General features: G+C 38.5%; 1 protein-coding gene across 1 annotated transcript in view; it reads left to right on the plus strand.

The window, feature by feature from the left end:
• Window positions 1-17,693, plus strand: part of RCBTB2 (regulator of chromosome condensation (RCC1) and BTB (POZ) domain containing protein 2) — a 27,934-nt gene extending 10,241 nt beyond the window's left edge. Inside the window, exons 6-12 of the mRNA XM_009319957.1 lie at window positions 1,741-1,848; window positions 3,832-3,974; window positions 5,732-5,922; window positions 9,853-9,979; window positions 13,031-13,167; window positions 13,788-13,918; window positions 17,553-17,693. Of these exons, the coding sequence (XP_009318232.1) occupies window positions 1,741-1,848; window positions 3,832-3,974; window positions 5,732-5,922; window positions 9,853-9,979; window positions 13,031-13,167; window positions 13,788-13,918; window positions 17,553-17,693 (978 nt within the window). The remainder of the gene's footprint in view (window positions 1-1,740; window positions 1,849-3,831; window positions 3,975-5,731; window positions 5,923-9,852; window positions 9,980-13,030; window positions 13,168-13,787; window positions 13,919-17,552) is intronic.
• The last annotated feature ends 927 nt before the right edge of the window (window positions 17,694-18,620 follow it).

Raw genomic sequence — 18,620 nt, forward strand, 5'->3', positions numbered from 1 at the left:
GGAAAAGGACCTGGGGGTGTTGGTCGACAGCCGGCTGAACATGAGCCGGCAGTGTGCCCAGGCGGCCAAGAAGGCCAATGGCATCCTGGCTTGTATCAGAAATAGTGTGGCCAGCAGGAGTAGGGAAGTGATCATGGCCCTGTACTCGGCCGTGGTGAGGCCGCACCTCGAATACTGTGTTCAGTTTTGGGCCCCTCACTACAAGAAGGACGTCGAGGTGCTGGGGCGTGTCCAGAGAAGGGCAATGAGGCTGGTGAAGGGTCTGGAGAACAAGTCTTATGAGGAGCGGCTGAGGGACCTGGGCTTGTTTAGCCTGGAGAAAAGGAGGTTCAGGGGAGACATCATCGCTCTTTACAACTACCTGAAAGGAGGTTGTAGCGAGGTGGGTGTTGGTCTCTTCTCCGAAGTAACTAGTGATAGGACGAGAGGAAATGGCCTCAAGTTGCGCCAGGGGAGGTTTAGATTGGACGTGAGGAAAAAATTCTTTACTGAAAGAGTGGTTAAACATTGGACCAGGCTGCCCAGGGAAGTGGTGGAGTCACTATCCCTGGAAGTATTTAAAAGATGGGTAGATGCGGCACTTAGGGACATGGTTTAGTGGGCATGGTGGTGTTGGGTTGACGGTTGGACTTGATGATCTTAAGGTCTTTTCCAACCTTAATGATTCTATATCAAATCTATATGTGTATACTTAGCATTTCATACTAGCTTCATTTTCTCTATGTGAAAAAAATTAAGTTTGTATCACTGTTTTACTGATTTTTAAAGCCGGTATTACATTCTAGCAAAAATGAAAGTGCTGATTAATACATTATCCCACTGCTGCCTTTAGCATTCATAGAAAAATAAATTATTGTCTATACTAGAGTCTTAAGTATCAAGAACGTGAGAATAATCACTGAACGCTATTTTAATTTTCAGTGCTCATATATGCACACTTCATCTCAAGAGAAAACAGAGAAAATAAAAGTACATTGCACGTATTTGTTCTACTGCAGTACCCCTTGAATCCCTCTCATATTTTTTATCCTCATTGCAAAGACACAAAGAAGTTGTAGTGTTCTTGTTGTTTTAGTTCATATGAGCTGAATATTTTGGGCAGCCTACATCCTCTCTAGCTCCATCGCTCCAAGCATTTCAGTTTAGACCTAAGTAGGTATTGACTCTTCGCAGTAGAACGTATGTCACTGAAATTATCAGAGCTCAGTGTTTTCCCTTTTTCTGATGTTCCGCATAAAACTGTTAACAGCCTACTCAAATTGTTGTGCATAGCTTCCAGTTTATACTTGTTTTAGTGTGTTTTCTTTTCTGTTAGAGGATTTTTGAATGAGAAATTAGCTCATTGAAAAAGGGAAGTATTCATGCTGAATTTGCTCTGTGCTGGGAAACAGCCATATGAATCACTGATTTTCTATTCTTCGTATTAAAATATTGTAGTCTTACAAAATCTAACTCTTAAAGAGCAACATGAATATGGAGGTTTAGAATTTTAGTTGAGCATGCTGTTGGTATTTTAAACAGAAGCAGCATCTAAAATTTCTGGTACAGAAAAACATATGTGTGTGTGTATATATATTTATGTATATGTGTGTGTGTGTATCTACATAGAAAGTACAGATCTTGTGGTGTGGGGACAGGAAATACTGAAGAAAATTATTATTGTAACTCTGAAGTAGCTATATTGCTTTCAAAAGAAGTAGATAGTAGCAAACAGTTAAAATCCCTGTCTTTGTTTTTAAGGTCTATGTCTGGGGTTACAATGGTAATGGCCAGCTTGGACTGGGCAGCAGCGGCAATCAGCCAACACCATGCCGAATAGCAGCTTTGCAAGGCATTCGCGTACAGCGGGTACGTGTGTGATGCTCCATGTCAAACCCTTTATGAACAACTGAAAATATGCTAAGGCATATTCTACGTTTAGTTTGAAGTGCCATTTATCAGAATAAAAACATGTATCTTAAAATGGACCTCTGTCAGTCGGGGAGAAACTGTGACCTTGTGGAGTTCAGTGGGAATTTTGCCATTGATTTCAGTGAGGTCAGGATTGTACTTAAAGAGGACTAGGGCATTAGAAATGTTTGGTCTTTTTTTCCTGTGAAACTTAATAAAAAAAATTCCTGTTATTTTAGTAAATAAGAAAGTCGTCTTAGGCTACCCCATTCTTCATTAACCCCTGTCTTCTTTTCTGGGGCAGTGCTGTAGTTTGGCATTTTGTCTTTCTGGCAGACTGAATACCACTTTTAGAATTGCAGTCCAGTCACAGTGGTGTTTGGAGTCTGAACAAATTGTCTCCAACTGCTTTTGATCAACAGTTGGTATGATTCCATGGTTGGCCTTGATCTTGGGTGGTTATTACACTTTACCAAATAACTGGGCTGCCATCAGTGTAACTAGCAAACTGATAACTTCCTTTGACTGACAAGAAATATTTTAAGTAACTGCAGAACTGATACTGAAAGCTTTTCATTGATTTATCTAAAATAGAGGATACTGTCAGGAAAATGGCACATTCTGTTAGAAAACAGAATTGTTTTTGTAACCTAGTGAAAATTTACAGGAGTGTTTTGAACTTTGAGTCCTATTTATTACATTTACTCTGGGAAGTTACGGATTTTTTAAAGCTTTTAAAATAAACTCATTTAATTACATAGTTTTACATTCAGTTCCTAGGATGCAGACAGTAGCTTTGCTGGTAACAACTGCTGTTGGAGAATAATGTAATAAAGCAAATATTTTTTTCCCCTGTATTTATTCTCCTGTTTAGAGAGTATGAATGCTCCAGTAAGTTTGACTTAGATCCTATTTCCATCCACTTCATTTGCTTGATATCGATTAATACCAAGTTGTAGACCTCCAATCAGTAAATAACTTCAGGATTTATTTCATTTAAAGCACATCACATGCTTCATGGATGTCAGTGATCTACATGTACTATGGTATATCTGCTTTGCAGACTATATAAAGATACCTGAGCTAGTTTTGAACAAGGTTAAGTTAGTAATTGATAGCCATCTAACTATAATAGGTTACATTAACTCATGCGGAGCAAGACTGTTGCTGGTAATTTTGCCACTGTGTATCTGTATGTGGGGCGTGTGCTGCATATACAGATTGTAAAGTGGATATTGAAGCAACCGTATGCAGGGTACCAGAGGAGGCAGCTCAGCAGGACCGAGTGGGTTTTCCACAAGAGGGTATGAGCTGACACAGTTGTGTGCTGCCACCAAGTTGGAGGGTTTCATCTCGTCACTCTCTTTCCTGGCTGGCTACTCCTGTTGCTTACCTTGTGTGGGCACTGGTGGTCCTCAGGCACAGCTGTGGAGAGTTTCCTTCCAGAGGTGTAAGTTACCTCGGCAGAGGGTCGGGTGAGCTCTAGAACTGGCACAGTGAGGGGGCAGTTTTTTGTGGCTGGCAGCTGGGGAGGAGAGGAGCAGACAGGGAGACCTCGCCTGTTTTTACAGTGGTAAGCTGTTCACGTTAGAGCAGTTGCCCATAGAGCAAGGTCAGTGCAAGACAATCTGCCTTTTTCTGCATTTTTTCCGCATACTGTTCATATTTGTCATATAGCTTTCCTTCTTTCTCAATTTCTAGCTATTCTTTTGCTGTACTCTTGAGATTATCTGGCAGGGTTCCTCACTGACACATTTTTTTCCTCAAAGTCACCTCATCTACTTTGCTTCCCTTTTTAATAAACTTATGTGTATTTGTAATTTCTGTAATTTTTACACTGGTATGGAATCAATAACATTAACGTATAGCATAACATGTATCCGTCTGTATTAACTTACTGTTACGTAAAAATGAGATTTTTCTTTTTATTATTCCTTATAGGTTACCTGTGGCTACGCACATACGTTAGTGCTAACAGATGAAGGTCAGATTTATGCCTGGGGAGCCAATTCATATGGCCAGTTAGGTACTGGGAATAAAAGTAACCAGTCTTACCCTACAACAGTTATTGTGGATAAGGACAGGTAATACTTGTAATCTAGCAGTCAGACATTAGTTGGCGTACTCTCAGAAGAGCTACAGAAAATTATGGCATTTTAATCTGTTTTTTGGAAGAAATAGCCTATAATTTTTTGCAATGGTTCTGCTAAATGTGAACAGAATTTTCACTGAAAGTGCTTGAATCTGCCCCATAACCATCCTTCTGAAAGAGAAACTGAATGTTCTGAGTAGCCCGAATGTGCTATTTTCTGCTTTGGCTCACACTTCATAGGCCTTAATTGCGGTTTCTCTTCAGTGGTGTAGTTGCATTGTTTGAAGTCAATGATAAAAGCTTTATTGTCTCTGAATATAAATTGTATTTTAATATGCTACTTTTGACAAGAAGTACACACAGAAAAAGTGAAGAGTGGACATCTGCAATTTGTGTTATTCCTGCTATTAAATCCAGCTTATAACCCAGGAGAGAGAAAGGGAGGAATTCTTTCTCGGTATTGTTGCCTGAAAATTAAGCTTATATTTTTATAAGTTAAATATTTTCCTGTAAGTCCTTGGTGGGTAGTTGGGCAGTTATTTCTGTTGCTAATGTAAAGCCATGTATATATGCAGCCAGAAATTTGAATCTATTCCTTACTACTGAGGTCTTGATTTTGGCCTCCTATTGTGAAAAATAGGAAAAGTGAGATGTCCCTCTTAAACTTGTGTCTGTGTACATTATTGTACGGAAGAGGCAACTCCTCCCTGGTGATGAGATCTGTCCTGTTTTTGAACGTTGCTATTTCTTTATGTGCGTTTGTACTTTTGCTTAAAATGTAACTGAATTTTTTCCAGACGCTTTGGCTGCAGTTAAAATGTTACCACATTTTAACAAACATTTTAATGTTGTGTGCTGCCTTTCCCTTTTGTTGGCCAGAATATGCATTCCTGGTGTCAGTGAGAGTATTACCTCACTAGAGCCTGCAAGATTTGTACATAGAGCTTTAAACAAGTTGTTTCCCAGCTATTTTCCCCAGGCAGCTGGGAAAACAAGTAAACAAGCAGTAGTTCAGACTGCAAAACAGTGGATTGTGTAATGTTGTACACAGCGAGAGTTTTGAAATCCTAAATCAACTTTAGGATTAGTGAGATAGCCTAACATAGCTAAAATCAAAGCTTAGAAACAGCTTTTAGTGCTGTTTGGTTCTAATTTTTAATTTTCAAAATGAAAGTCCATTAAATGTAAGTAATAATAATTGTATGAGTAATGACACTTCATTATTTTAATTAAAAGAATTATGTTTAAATTGTTGGTTTATAACTGTTACCAATAAGCAAGCAGGAAAAAGTTTTTTTGTTTTTTTTTAATTTTTTTTTTAAACGCCTCCTCATTTCTTTCTTCATCTTCTCCAAATACCCCTTCTCTACAGCTTAATGCAGCCACTCACCTCACTGCCTAGCACCAGCGAGGACATTCAGAGACTTGAAACTCATCATGGCTTTGTTTGAGGGAGCCGAGGGGGTCAGTAGAGCATGTGCTTGCAGCTGCTGTGCTGCAACAGTGTCTCCTCACTCCCAAGATGCTTTTTCACTGAGAAACTTTCTGAGTGCACACTATTTGAAGAAACATTGGTAGCTCTTTTAATTTTGCTATGTATGATAGGAAAACATTCTTGCAATTGGAAGTGCATGCATGCTTACAAATATGTTTTGCACCAGAGAAAGACAGGAGGTAGTAAGCTTCTTCACTGCATTTTTTTCTTATGAGAGTGACTTGCTTGTTTTCTTTGTTTGCTTGTAAATTCAGAGTTATAGAGATTGCAGCCTGCCACTCTGCTCACACGTCAGCTGCCAAGACCCAGAGCGGCCAGGTGTACATGTGGGGCCAATGCCGTGGGCAGTCAGTGATCCTTCCCCACCTCACTCACTTTGCCTGCACTGACGATGTGTTTGCTTGCTTTGCTACCCCTGCTGTTATGTGGCGTCTTCTATCAGTAGGTGAGCTTAAATATTTTTTGTTTTGACATCTTCTAAATAGAATCATTAGTGCATAAAACAGTTGCATGTATTTGAAGCCTAAACTTAGTTTCTTGCAAAAATTTATACTGGGAAGCATAATCATATATTACATATGTGTAAGTGGTAATATGAATTGTAAAAAATTGCTAAGGCCTGATGGCAGTGCTAAATGATTGTCTGTTTTATTGACGTGGTTTATTTCTGTGGGGAAATGCCAAATTCCCATGTTCAGAATTGGCCACAGGCACTTCACAAGTGATCATGTCCTGGGCTTCTGAAGAGACAAGTTGCTGGATCTCAGATATTTGATTAACATTAAGGTCTGTCTTGCTGACCTTGACTAGAAAGAGTTAAGCATATAGCATTGTTTAACAGAGAGTTCATCCTTCAGCTACAAATTCAATCCCATATAGGTTGCTAATAAAGTTACTGGCTTTGCTGACCTAATCAAAGATGAGGCACTTGGGAGGTGTCTGTAGGTGTCATCTGGGAGCTTAAGCTAAAAGCTAGAATGCAGCAACTTGTTAATTTGTAATTTGAACTGTATTGAGTCCATCATGCTTCCATTCCACTTCCGTACTGCCTTTGTAATTGCTTTTGTGTTGCTGTATGCTTTTGTCTGGCAATTGTAGAACACTCTTTGCTCCCTTGGTGCCTTCTGGATGCCAAGGTAAGGAAATTACATTAACAGTACTCAAATTTCAGCTTTGAGAGACTAGGGGATTAAATGGAGAATCCTGTTCTCAGGAAACTGCTTTGCCAATATTCATGTTTTAGGGCACAGTCCAAAGACGCCCATTTGCTCTACATTGAGGCAGTTGTGCTTTCTAAGGTGGCTTGTTCAGAACCGTAAGATATATGCTTAATTACTGTGGAAATTCTTAATATTCGCCTACTACCAATTAGATGTAAATTGTGTTGCTGCACTAAAATCCGAGGCAATGGGGTGGTTCATTCCATGTAAATATGTGTTTGTCAGTTGTAAGTTCTATATAAAAGTATCTGTAGTTTGTTCAGATTTTTCTTCCATAAGAATCAGTTATTTCATGAAGGAAATGGGACATTATTAGTATATGTAGCTTCATCATAAATTCAGTTATATGTATCTCCTTATGTACATTAGCAGGGTTCTGGGGCTCTTCAGCTTCCATTTCTTCTTGCTCAGTTAAAATATTATTTCATGCTATCAGAATTTCCCCTCTACTTTTTCTCTTGCCTTTTCTTCTCAGTTTAGTGCAGAGTATTGAGGAATTTTTCAGAGGGTGGAGGAAGGCAAGAAGCAAAAACTGCCTCTTTCCTTATTTCATTCCTCACGGAGAAGGCAACTGCTTGAGCGAGACTGAAACTGTCCGTTACAGTTTTTCAGTGCTCCTTTCTGCAAATGCACCTTTTCTTACCTTCTTTTACAAATGCAGTTTTAGGTCAGAAATGCTGTTTTAGATCAGCTAAAGGAGTCCTGAGTGGGATTATGTATGATCATTCATGTAATTATCACCTTTATACTGAAGACTTCCAAGTAACCCATTTATTAATAAGCATATTGCTCATTAATACTCATAGATATTCACTCTCTTTAACACAGTGTGGTTAAGACTGCATTCGTAACTATTTCCCAACCCATCTTTTATCACCACCTTCATTGTCACCGTGAACAATACACCCAGGCTCTTTGCACTGCTTCATACCTCGGGAGTAATTTTGGACTGTAGCCGCTCCTTTTATTTTTATTTTTTGACCTTGACTTCTTGGTCCCTTTGGAAATAATACGTTGCTACAGCGTTGCAACATTGTACCAAAGCACAAGGTGAAACCTTACAGGAGGAAAAGGTTATTATATTTTTAAACAAAACTAATTTCAGATGCACTTTCAAACCCACATTCTCATATGTGCCAAGTGGTCTGTCCAGCATCCTGGCACTAAAATGTGCATTCAGGTGGTCTGAGCAGGGTTCCTTGTGATGACAGAGGATAAAGTATGCTAGCTATCAGGCCGTCATCATGTGTCCTGGATTCCTTTTAGTTAGGTGACCATGTGCTGGTTTCAGATGTGCCTTTTTGCATGCTCTAGGAGCTGAGAGTGACTAGTCTCTCCATCATGTCCCACCTTGGCGAGTCATCAGGACTGACTCATGTTGTTTGTCTCCTGATCTAAGTGTGGTGAGAATCATCAGGCAGCTGCGTCCTAGGATCTTAACATCTGCTGAACTAGGTGCTGTGGACAGCTGCCACGCTTACAGCCCTTTTCCATCTTGTATTCTGGTGCTTCCGCACCCAGGCATTCCCCTGCATTCCCCATTCGTGGCAGTTCTAACATTTCTATTACAATTCTTAGCACTGACTGCTAAAGAGTTTTCTTGGCTTTGTGCCTCATCAGTGTGAACTTCATCTCCTTCCTCTGGTTGCCCCTTCACTGCTGTAACAAATAAAAGCACCTATTTTCCCTCTAAGAATTTCGTAACTGAACCCCACTGTATTCAGCTTACCTCTGCTGGCTGTAGAAGTTATCTGGAGATGCATATTGATGGACATCTGAATTGCCAGTTAACTTTGAAGATGATAGGCTTCACAACAGGATAGTGCAGGATCCTTTGAACTATTACAGTAGAGCTTCAGCGGTTGTTAAAACCGCTATACTTATTCGGATAGGAGAGGTCTGAATAAATAAACCACATACTACAAAATAAGAACTAACAAAGTATTTTACAGTATCATTATTTCAGAAGGATTTTTTATTATCATTACATTGACTTCCCCCCCTCCCCCCAATCCTTTTACCTGTAATCCAATGCACTTCCATAATTATTGCCTTAATTTGGTATACTTGAATGTAAGTGACATCCTCTGAATGAAATAGAAAATAATTGTGCTAAACAAGGTGTAACAGTATCAAACTGTGTGTGTGTAAGTTTTTTCTAGAGCTTGTGGTGAAGGTCTTTCCATTTCCAGCGGAATACTATTCTTATTTCTAGCTTGGTAGGTTACAGGACCTAGCGTTTATGTAATTTTCTGTAGAGAACAGCTTGTTACTGACCCACAAAATTTGTATAAACCAATAATGTGTGCTTACATGGTAAGACGACAAAATGTTTTCTGGGTTAAGAATAAGGTTTCAGGGGGTTAATTACTTAGTACTATTAAAGAAGATAGTTCTCTGAGGCTACCAAATATGATGGAGATTTGGAAACAGTTCAGGAGATAAAAATTTGTATGCAGACAATGGATGACTTTTCAAGGCTGTCTGGTAACTTTATAATGCAAGTGTCACGTGCACGTACATACATATGACACAAACAGGAATATGCAGACATTCACACCAAGAGTGCTTCTAACACCATAACTCTACAGAAAACACTTTCTGAATAGACTTGTAACTGTTGGTATTGACCTTTAGGGATATTGTACTGGGCAGTTTCACTGCAACCAATATGTTGGTTGTGTAATAGCTTTATTTCTGCTGTAAGAGAATGTCTCCTCATAGGAGTATTCTAGACAATCTTACTGTGATTTTTATTGACCTTTTGGGTATCTTATAATAACTAACACTTTTCATTTAGAATAATTTACTCAGTAATGACTGATAGCATTTGCTATCAGAATCAGCGTTAAACTTCTGAGACTATGTTAATTTTCTTTTTCTGGCCTTATATAGACGAGTTAGAGGAGTGGGACTTGTTTTTTTTTAATAGGGATATTTGTTTGGAGCAGGAAACTAGTAAGGACTGAAGAAATCTGCCCTTTATTTGCTTTTCTGGGAGTTCATACTGAATGCATAGTCTGCTGGGTTTTTTTACTAGCCTTAAAAAGATGTCGTATTTATTAAGTGTTAATTGCTGACAGATACCCAGGATGTTGTCATGAGACATACTTGTATTACTTACTACTTATCATTAATTCCCCTTTTTATTCTAGAGCCTGATGACCATCTAACAGTAGCCCAGTCACTAAAGAAGGAATTTGACAACCCTGAAACTGCAGACCTGAAGTTTCTAGTGGATGGAAAATACATTCATGTTCATAAAGTTCTTCTCAAAATTAGGTAAGGCACAAACTGTATAGTTTAATATAAACTAAACTGTATCGTGTAGTCCACTGTGCTGAGTAATTACTGCTCAAAATTCTTGACTTATTCTTACAAACTCCCCTTTTCCCTCAGCCATGTGATTCACCTGCTATTCTTCATTGTTACTTTCTTTTCCTCATTTCCTCGCTGCTTGGAATTACCAAACGTGCTGCTTACTACCAGCTTTTTCATCACGTTCCTCCATCTGACCTGTATCCTCCTTCATGCCACCTAAATGGCCTTGACCCTGATTTCTAATAGGAAATTAGGAATTCCTCAGAAGGAAAAGGCTCACTTCTTTCTGCTGCGTTCCCAGGAGTTTGAATCAGTTTTTCCTCCTTTATATGCTTGGCTTCCTCCACTGGGATGATTTGAGGGGTTTGTGTTTATTCTTGCCCGCCTTTCTTTCTTTCCTTCCACAGGACCCTTCAGTTGTTTCAGCAACTTCTGTAGATGCTCTTCAGATTGTCTTTTTTTTCCTTTTTTGTCAGATTTCTTATCCTACTTGTTTTAAACCCTCTTATCAGTGAATTTGAGTTTTAAGCTGGCTTCTCTTTTCTTTTTTACAGTTTTTTGCAAGTTAACACCACTTTACAGTGAGATACGCAGATCTACAGAGTAATCACATTGTTATTAACATGCAGAGATTAGTTCGTCATTGCTAACGCAGTTTCTACTAGGATATTCTAGAGACACTGCTTTAGATCTCTTCTGTCTTGCTAACTGCTTCTGCTCCATCCTTCGCATTGTTACAATAGTTTTTTCTCTTTGCTATTTTCTTTCTCAAAGTGCTTGGCTATCTCATCCTGCTTATCACCACTTTCATCTTCCTACTTTTGCTCCTGAGTCCTGTTAGTGATTTCTTGTATATTACTGCATAAAGTTCCCTGTTAATTCGTGCCTGCCCTTTTTTGGGTCTTTTCTGCTCTCCTCTTACTATTCCAATTACCTGTATTACTATTTTCTTCCCTTTACTGGTTTCATTACTTGTACATTATACTGGTGCCTATAGTCCACCCTCTTTGTTTGGAATGCCACGTGTCCTTCATCAGATACCACTTCAAATCTTGTGTATCCCCAAAATGTTTCTGAGGTTCTTTTTCCTGATAATCAGACTATACGTAACTTTTCCTTATTTCTTTTTTTCTTGCTCTACTTTTCTCAGATTATATGGCATTCTGGGAAGGAAATGTGTCTAATTCTAAAATGGATTTAAATGTATGGCATTATCAAAATAATATGCAGGAACAATAAAGCATCAGGCACAGTCTGTAGAATTAATATTTTCTTTAAGCCTTACAGTCTTATGATGCAAGTGGATCAGAGGATAATGTATTTAACATGGTATTTTGCAGCATTCAGCCTGTTCCAGAGCATTGTCATGAAAGCAGTGCTGGTAAAAGTTCCTTTTCATCATCCAGTCATTTCTTTACCACTTATGAAGACTTTTTTCCATCTTGTTCTGTGCCTACTGTTGAACTAGACCATATTGTTGGTGGTTATTAGCTTGCAATGGTGGTGAAATGGCAGGGCAACGCCCAGCTCAGTGAGGGGCTGGCCAAGCAACATACTGCCTGCAGAAACAGATACATATGGGTATGTGGGTGGGATTCGTCTGCCTCTGCATATAGCCAGCCAAAATTAGGTGTCTGGTCTGTCTCTACTGAGAGAGAGAGAGAGAGGGAGGGAGAGAGGCACTCCAAAGGATGAGTCACTCCAAGGTACTTTGGAGGCTGAAGGATTTTTAAAAACTGACTGATTTTTATTTATTTACTTATTTATTTTCAAGGGAGCAATGTGCAGCACCTTCTCTCTGACTTTTTACTTTCGTGTGGTGCCACTGGGGCAACAGACCATTCCCAAGGTCTGTTCCACAGCTGGATGGATAGTGTGATCACCACCAGTTAACATGAGGCTCAGCAAAACAAAGCAACAGGGTTTGGTCTGCCTCTTCCAATGTCAGAATGTGGTACAAGATGTGGCGGAAGCTACATAATGACTTTTTAATTATTTATTAATTTGACTTGATGTTTATTTATTTTATTAAAAAAAATAAAATACTAAGGAAAAAAATCTTTAAATAACCAGCAAAATAAAATGTGAAAAATGTAAAAATAAAATAAATAATTATTTTTCATTTGTATCTAAGTTATGCTGTCTTTACGACGTAGACTTGTCCCAGTGTCATTAAAAGGAAACCAACCTACCTTTTACATAAAAGTTTTAGTAAAAGAAAAGCAAATTCTGATATGGGAGAGTTAGATAGTAAGTAGTGTAGCATAAAAGAGTCCAATTAAATTGTGGCTGTTACAGGAAAAGTTACCTGAGGTGGTGGTGTTCATTTCCATCAGCAAAAATTTTGAAAACAATTCAAATGTTACAGGATGTTTTTTAGGGAGCAGTAAGTTACAGTGAGCTGTAAGTTGCAGAGTACAGCTATCAAAAGGCAGTGCTTTTTCCTTGTTTGTGTCCTGACCGTCACAAAAGTATTCAGATTTATAAGAAAAAGGTGATGAAAGATCTGGGTGAGAGTGTCTTCACTTTAAATATTTTAATCCCTGAGTATAGCATTAGATTGAATCATTAAATTATGTATGGACTCTGACACTGGAATGAATGTTATCTGAAATATTAATAATTTCCTTCCTCATTAGGTCATGTTGGCGAAAGCAGGTTGAAGTGTGAGAGTTGTCTAACTTAATTGTAAACTTTATCTGTTACAAGCCAGGTAATACAATTCATAGTTAATGTATAACGTATTTAAGAAAATAACATAAAAAACACATGGAGCCTAGTATAAAATATTAATAACAGAAATAAAGGGAAATTCTGAATTATATTTATAAGGCTTATAAGCCTTACAAGGCTTAAAGAAATTAACGTGTTCAAACCAAGAAATCGTGTAGCTAGAGTTTATGGTTGTGTATTTAGTCTGTTATGACTGATTTTTTTTTACCAATTGCTTGCTGCAGCTCATCTTTCAACCTTAACTCTTTACAGTGTACAATCTTTGTTCACGTTTTGTAGGTGTGAACATTTTCGTTCCATACTGAATAATGATGATGAAATTATAGAAATGAGTGAATTTTCTTATCCTGTTTACCGAGCCTTCCTGGAATACCTGTATACAGACAACATTAGGCTCCCTCCTGAAGATGCAATAGGTATTTGCCGTAAATGGAAATAACTCTAGGTTGCTGTTTCTGAAAACTTGGATTTGTGTGACATAACAGGGGGAGGAAAGCAGGGCTTGTTAATTTTAGTTTTATTAGCACTTAAATCTTGAGTTTGGCAGGTGTCAGGAAGAAGGGATGCAGTAGCAGGAAACATGCCCAAGGAGATTGAGTGGTGGGGATGCAATAAGATCAAAGATGCACAGTGTTCAAAAAGAACTCATTATTTCTCATATTAAGAACTTTTTTTTTCCTTAAAAAGGCACTAATGCCATACTAAAACGTTTCTGTTTGAGTAGCTGTGGCAATTTGATCATGAGTGAAAAGGGAGATGTTCCCTGCATGAATTTAAGAGGATGTAAGTCACTAATTGATGCCTTGAATAAGATGATAAAATACAGTGAACAAGAAGACAGAACACTTGCATAGTAATAAAAGGGTCCCTTTTTGATAGGTCTTTTGAGGACCTTTAAAAATGCACACATTATCTAGGGGAAAAAAGTAGAACAAGTCTTGGATTAATTCAGCCTAAAACAATAGGGCAATTGACTAATTTGAAAAGAAATATATGTTTTGCACCAGGATAGTTAAAGCTGTATGAATTTTCACAGGACTGCTAGATTTGGCAACACTGTATAGAGAAAACAGATTGAAAAAGCTTTGCCAGCAAACGATCAAACAAGGCATTTGTGAAGAGAATGCCATTGCTCTTCTTTCCGCCGCTGTCAAATATGAAGCTCAGGTAAGGAGAACTTCTCTTCAGGCAAACAGTTGTTTTCTGAGAAATGAAACTGATTAATATAAACATAACTGCATTTAACTGATGAGGCGTGATTACTGCAGTGTCCCTTTCTGGCTTCCCAGAAGTTTGTTTTCCCCTTTTTAAGCTGTAAAAAAAATGCAGCTACTAGTGTTTTCTTCCTGGCCTTTTGGCTTGCACCTGTGAGTCAGGATTCTTAATCTGCTTCCTGCCTTGTCATCTGGCACGGCATGGCATGCAAATTTCTGACTGCCGTTTACTTCTCCACCTTTGGATTTTGTTTTGCCTGTTCATTTCCTGAGCTCTCCACCTGATCATTTTGTCTGCCGGTGTCTGGTACAGTCATTCTGGTACAGGTTTTAACAGGCAGTGGGAGAATTTATTTACACTTGCGCTTATATCAAAAATCCACTTTCACGATGTTGTTTACAATGAATCGTGCTGACATGCAACAAATTACCTATTGTTCTTCCTCTCCCCATATCCTGTCATCTGGTCTGCCCTTGGCTCTGGAATGTTTCGCTAACACTCAACCTGTTATCAGCAGTACTGCAAGTGCTGTTCTTGTAAACGGGCAAATACTTTCAAAGACGTTTTCCTTTTCCCAACCTCTTAGGGCTATGCTGATTGTGGAAATGATGATGTGGTGGTTTTTATTATTCAAGAAGTCCGTGTATGTATTTTAGACTTAGTAGCCGTTGTTACAACTGAGCATCTTAGTTGAGAAGTCCTCATCTTACTATTCAAGATTTCTTCTGCTTTATAAGAATGAAATTAATACAGCCAGAGAAGATTACCTATTAGAAGAGCCAAAATACGTAGCTGGTAACAATGTTTTTTAAAAAAAATTGTTCTGTGCTTTTGCCTGGCTGTGAAATATAGGATGATGTTTTAAAGCAGGAGAGGCTAGAAGTGTAATATGATGGATTGATAAACACTTCCGGGTGTAGGAAGCAAGTAGAAAGAAGGGACTGAAACAAAAACTGAGTTTAAAATGTTGCAGTAGCCTGTGCTGTATGGAGGCAGCATACTAGACGAGATGAATTTGTGTAGGAGTCGCAAAGAGGAGGCCGGAAGTCAGTGAGTTTTGTAAATCGAAAGAGGGGATAACATCAGATTAGTACATAATAAGATTATCAGCTGCCGGTTACAAGGCAGTTGTAACCGAGGTATCAGTAAGGGAAGGCATGAACAGCTGAGGCGAAGAGGAATTGAACTTTCAATGTGTTGTGGTGGTAGAAGCCCAGCTTATCAGGGAAGACTGGACAGGAAGGGAGGACCGAATGATTTGATTCTCCTAACAGCAGAAGTTTTCATTAGAAGTTTACGCTGGAGTTTCTCCTCTTACAAGCTTTTCAACGGGTTTGAACGTTTCCAAAGCAGAAGTACCTTTAGTTGACCTGTCTCAGCTGAAGTAGTTAAAGAGTAGTTAAAGATACATTTAGGTGTATTGTGAAGAAGTAAAACTAGCCTGGACAAAGTACTAGTTTGTAATGGCTGAAACACAATAAAAGGGATTGGCTAGATGACTAAATATATGTTGTCCTCCTCTTCCTTCTATGATTCAGTGTTTTCTTCTGTACACCTAGTATTCTTTCAAAACTTGTAATATTTTAACACGATCATCGGATGATGAATTGGTTCACCTGCCCCAGGTGCAGCACGTGCCAAACTCAGGAGTGCATTGTTGCCCTCCTCCCTACATCGACAGCTCAGAAGGGGATATAGTAGAACTGCTTCAGAGAAGCGCAGCAAAGACTTCTTTATCAAAGACATGGGATAGTCTCTGTCTAAGGAATCGTGAAGTAAGCCAGGATCTTTTAGCGTACTACATTAACATAGTAAAAATTGGTTTGAGAACCACATGCAGTGTATCAGCACTTTAGTAGAAGACTGTCCAAAGAAGGATTATGAAAGAGGCCTGATATTTTGGAAGTTTGAAAAGATAGAATTAAGTCAATTTTTTGTCATTAAATGTGAACACTGCAAGTGAAAGATTATAATGCTGTGTCATCTGCCATTAACATATCAAATTAACTGAAGACTGGCTTGGCTACTGTATGCATCTCTTGGGATTAAAAATGCTTGAAAATATTTTGTCCTATCCTCAGAAAACACAAAAAGTTGCTGCTACAAATTATTTTAAAGCACATTTCTAATATACACTGTAGCAAATTTTAGGTTAATCATCTTCTATGTAACAGAATTAGAAGCCAGTATTTCTTGAAACTGCAAAATTAGTGATCAGAATTCTATGATAGCTGTGGTCCTCTTCATAGATCAGTACCAGAAAAGGCAGCTGCTGTTCATTTTATTTAAAGTAAAAGTTTGCACATTGACTATAAAGCAACCCAGGTTCTGGCAGTAGCATTTCAGAGGTCTGCTGAAACTTAAGCTGTCAGTGTCTTTGATCTTCTACATTTTTCTTCTACATTTTTTATTATTTCCTTTACGTTTTTTTATTTCTTCTACTACTACTCTCATTCATTTTCTTGCTTTTCCAGCACTTTTTGATGAGAGATACAATTTACTTCTGTGCATTGTTGCTACCTTATTTCTTTTTAAAGGACATTTTATGCTGCTTGGCCTCTTGTTAAAGCTTTAGGTACATCTTGACAGGAGCAATAGACTTGAAACATTCAATGTAAGGAAAAGGTTTCAAAGGGAAATGCACAGGTATTCTGCTAAATTTCTTTCTATTACTAAGCCCTGGCTGCAATGTTTGTGTAGTTAACATAGAATAAAACTTGAATGGATTAAGAGACCTCCTTCTGCTGTGACCCTTGAAGAGTTTATAGATGATGGATCATATTGCCAATTCAGGCTTGCCTTGCTCCTGGCTTCAGCTCTGCTTGCTGCAGAAGGTAATTAATTTTCCTTCAACAGCAAGCTGTTGCATAGGAACCAGCTAAAGGGGATTGACCCAGTGCATGGAGAGAAGGATGGCCACTGTTGTGAGGAGTTTGAGTGTGCAAAATTTGCTGTGTGGAAATCATGGTTGTATGGCCTAATGGCTTGTACCTATCCCGTGCTGAACATCTGAACATCCTGTTATAGCAAGACCAGGACAAGACATTTTTGCTATCTAGGAATCCCAGTTCCTAGATAGGGACACACAATTCCTGGGTTCGCCACAAAAGACACAGGTATCCTAACATCCGGTTTGTGTTCAGTGAGCATCATCGAACATGACATCATATTTTGCTTTTATTTTCAACAAGACTAGGATATCTGCTGTTCTTCAGAGGACCACTACTGAATTCACTGCAGGGAGGAAAAGAAAGGAGTTACTGATGCTCTAGTAGTTGGATGTGGGGAAAGCTGATGATTTCACTTATTAATAACTTTTCTAATGAGCTCAGTAAATGTGATGGAGTTCTAGAGTTGATTTAGGTGGCTACTCCTGTTTTCTCGGGGGGGTGTTTATTGAATAGTTTGTATGAACAAATTTCATCCTATCATTTGTGATCTAGTCAAACTGATCAGAAAAAGGACTGGTAATGTGAACAATATCTGGTATATTCTCTGCTAATTAAATAACAGATTTGAAACAGAAAAATAATAATAATTTTGCTATCAGTCATTCATATTACAAATTACCTCAATTTGTTCCTAGGACTTGGAAGAATTTTGCTTCAGGTTTTGCATAAACCATTTAACTGTTGTTACACAAACTCAAGGCTTTGCAGAAATGGACCACGACCTCCTGAAAAACTTCATTAGCAAAGCAAGCAGAGTGGGAGCATTCCGAAATTGAGGTCTGACTACCACCAAGCTGAAGAGCACGTCCTCTTCCCTCCTGGAAATACTTCTCCCTTGGAGAACTTATCCATGGTCAGAATGCACAAAGGTTTGGAAAGAGAGACTCAGTGGCCATCAGCTTAGGAAATGTGTAAAAGTCTGCTAACATATAGGTTTCGTAAAGATGGCTACAGTGTAGATGTATGGTGTGAGTTCATGGCCAGCAGTCAGAATTTAACAACAAAAATCTAATGCCGTAACTACCCTTTCCCACTTAAAGTCAAGCAAACTAAGCTGTCATTATCTCGTCTGTCTGTTTTGAGCTTTTTCTTTTTTTCTTTTTTTTTTTTAAACAACCTGCATTTGGATTTTATGGGACAGTGACCTGTTTGCTGCTAAAACTTTCATAGTATGCTTTTAGCACCAAACTAAGTTAATATGCCATAGTGGGCTTCTTTTTGCCTGGTTTATCATCTGGTAAAGATACAAACTTGTTTTTCTGAACATATGGTAAAGTAATATAAATTCTTTAGGATGAGAGGCTTTCTGGTTCCAGTAGAAGGATATGTCTCACCTGGTGTTTATTTGGAGTGTAAATACGTAAGCCATCAAGAGCTTCAGCTGGCTATTACAGTTTTGAGTTCCTGGCACTTATGTCCATTGTTCTGGACAGAATTAAAAGAATCTTCCTTGCCACTACGCCAAGCACATTCCCTGGCACCCCAATGGGCCAGGAAGCATTCACAGCATTTGTCTGCATGTGAATTATTGTGCTGTTTTTGTACTGAGAAAACCATCTGGTTTCTTGTTACCAAGAAAAAGAAACCCAAACAAAATCTCAAGGAAAGGGAAGTTCCACTTGAGGTTTGTTTATTCCTGTCTTACTACCTATCCCCGGATAGATCACCTTAAGAAAAATGGAGAAAAAGATAGTTTTGAAGTG

Source organism: Pygoscelis adeliae, unplaced genomic scaffold (assembly GCF_000699105.1).
Source record: "Pygoscelis adeliae isolate BGI_AS28 unplaced genomic scaffold, ASM69910v1 Scaffold32, whole genome shotgun sequence".
NCBI lineage: Eukaryota > Metazoa > Chordata > Aves > Sphenisciformes > Spheniscidae > Pygoscelis > Pygoscelis adeliae.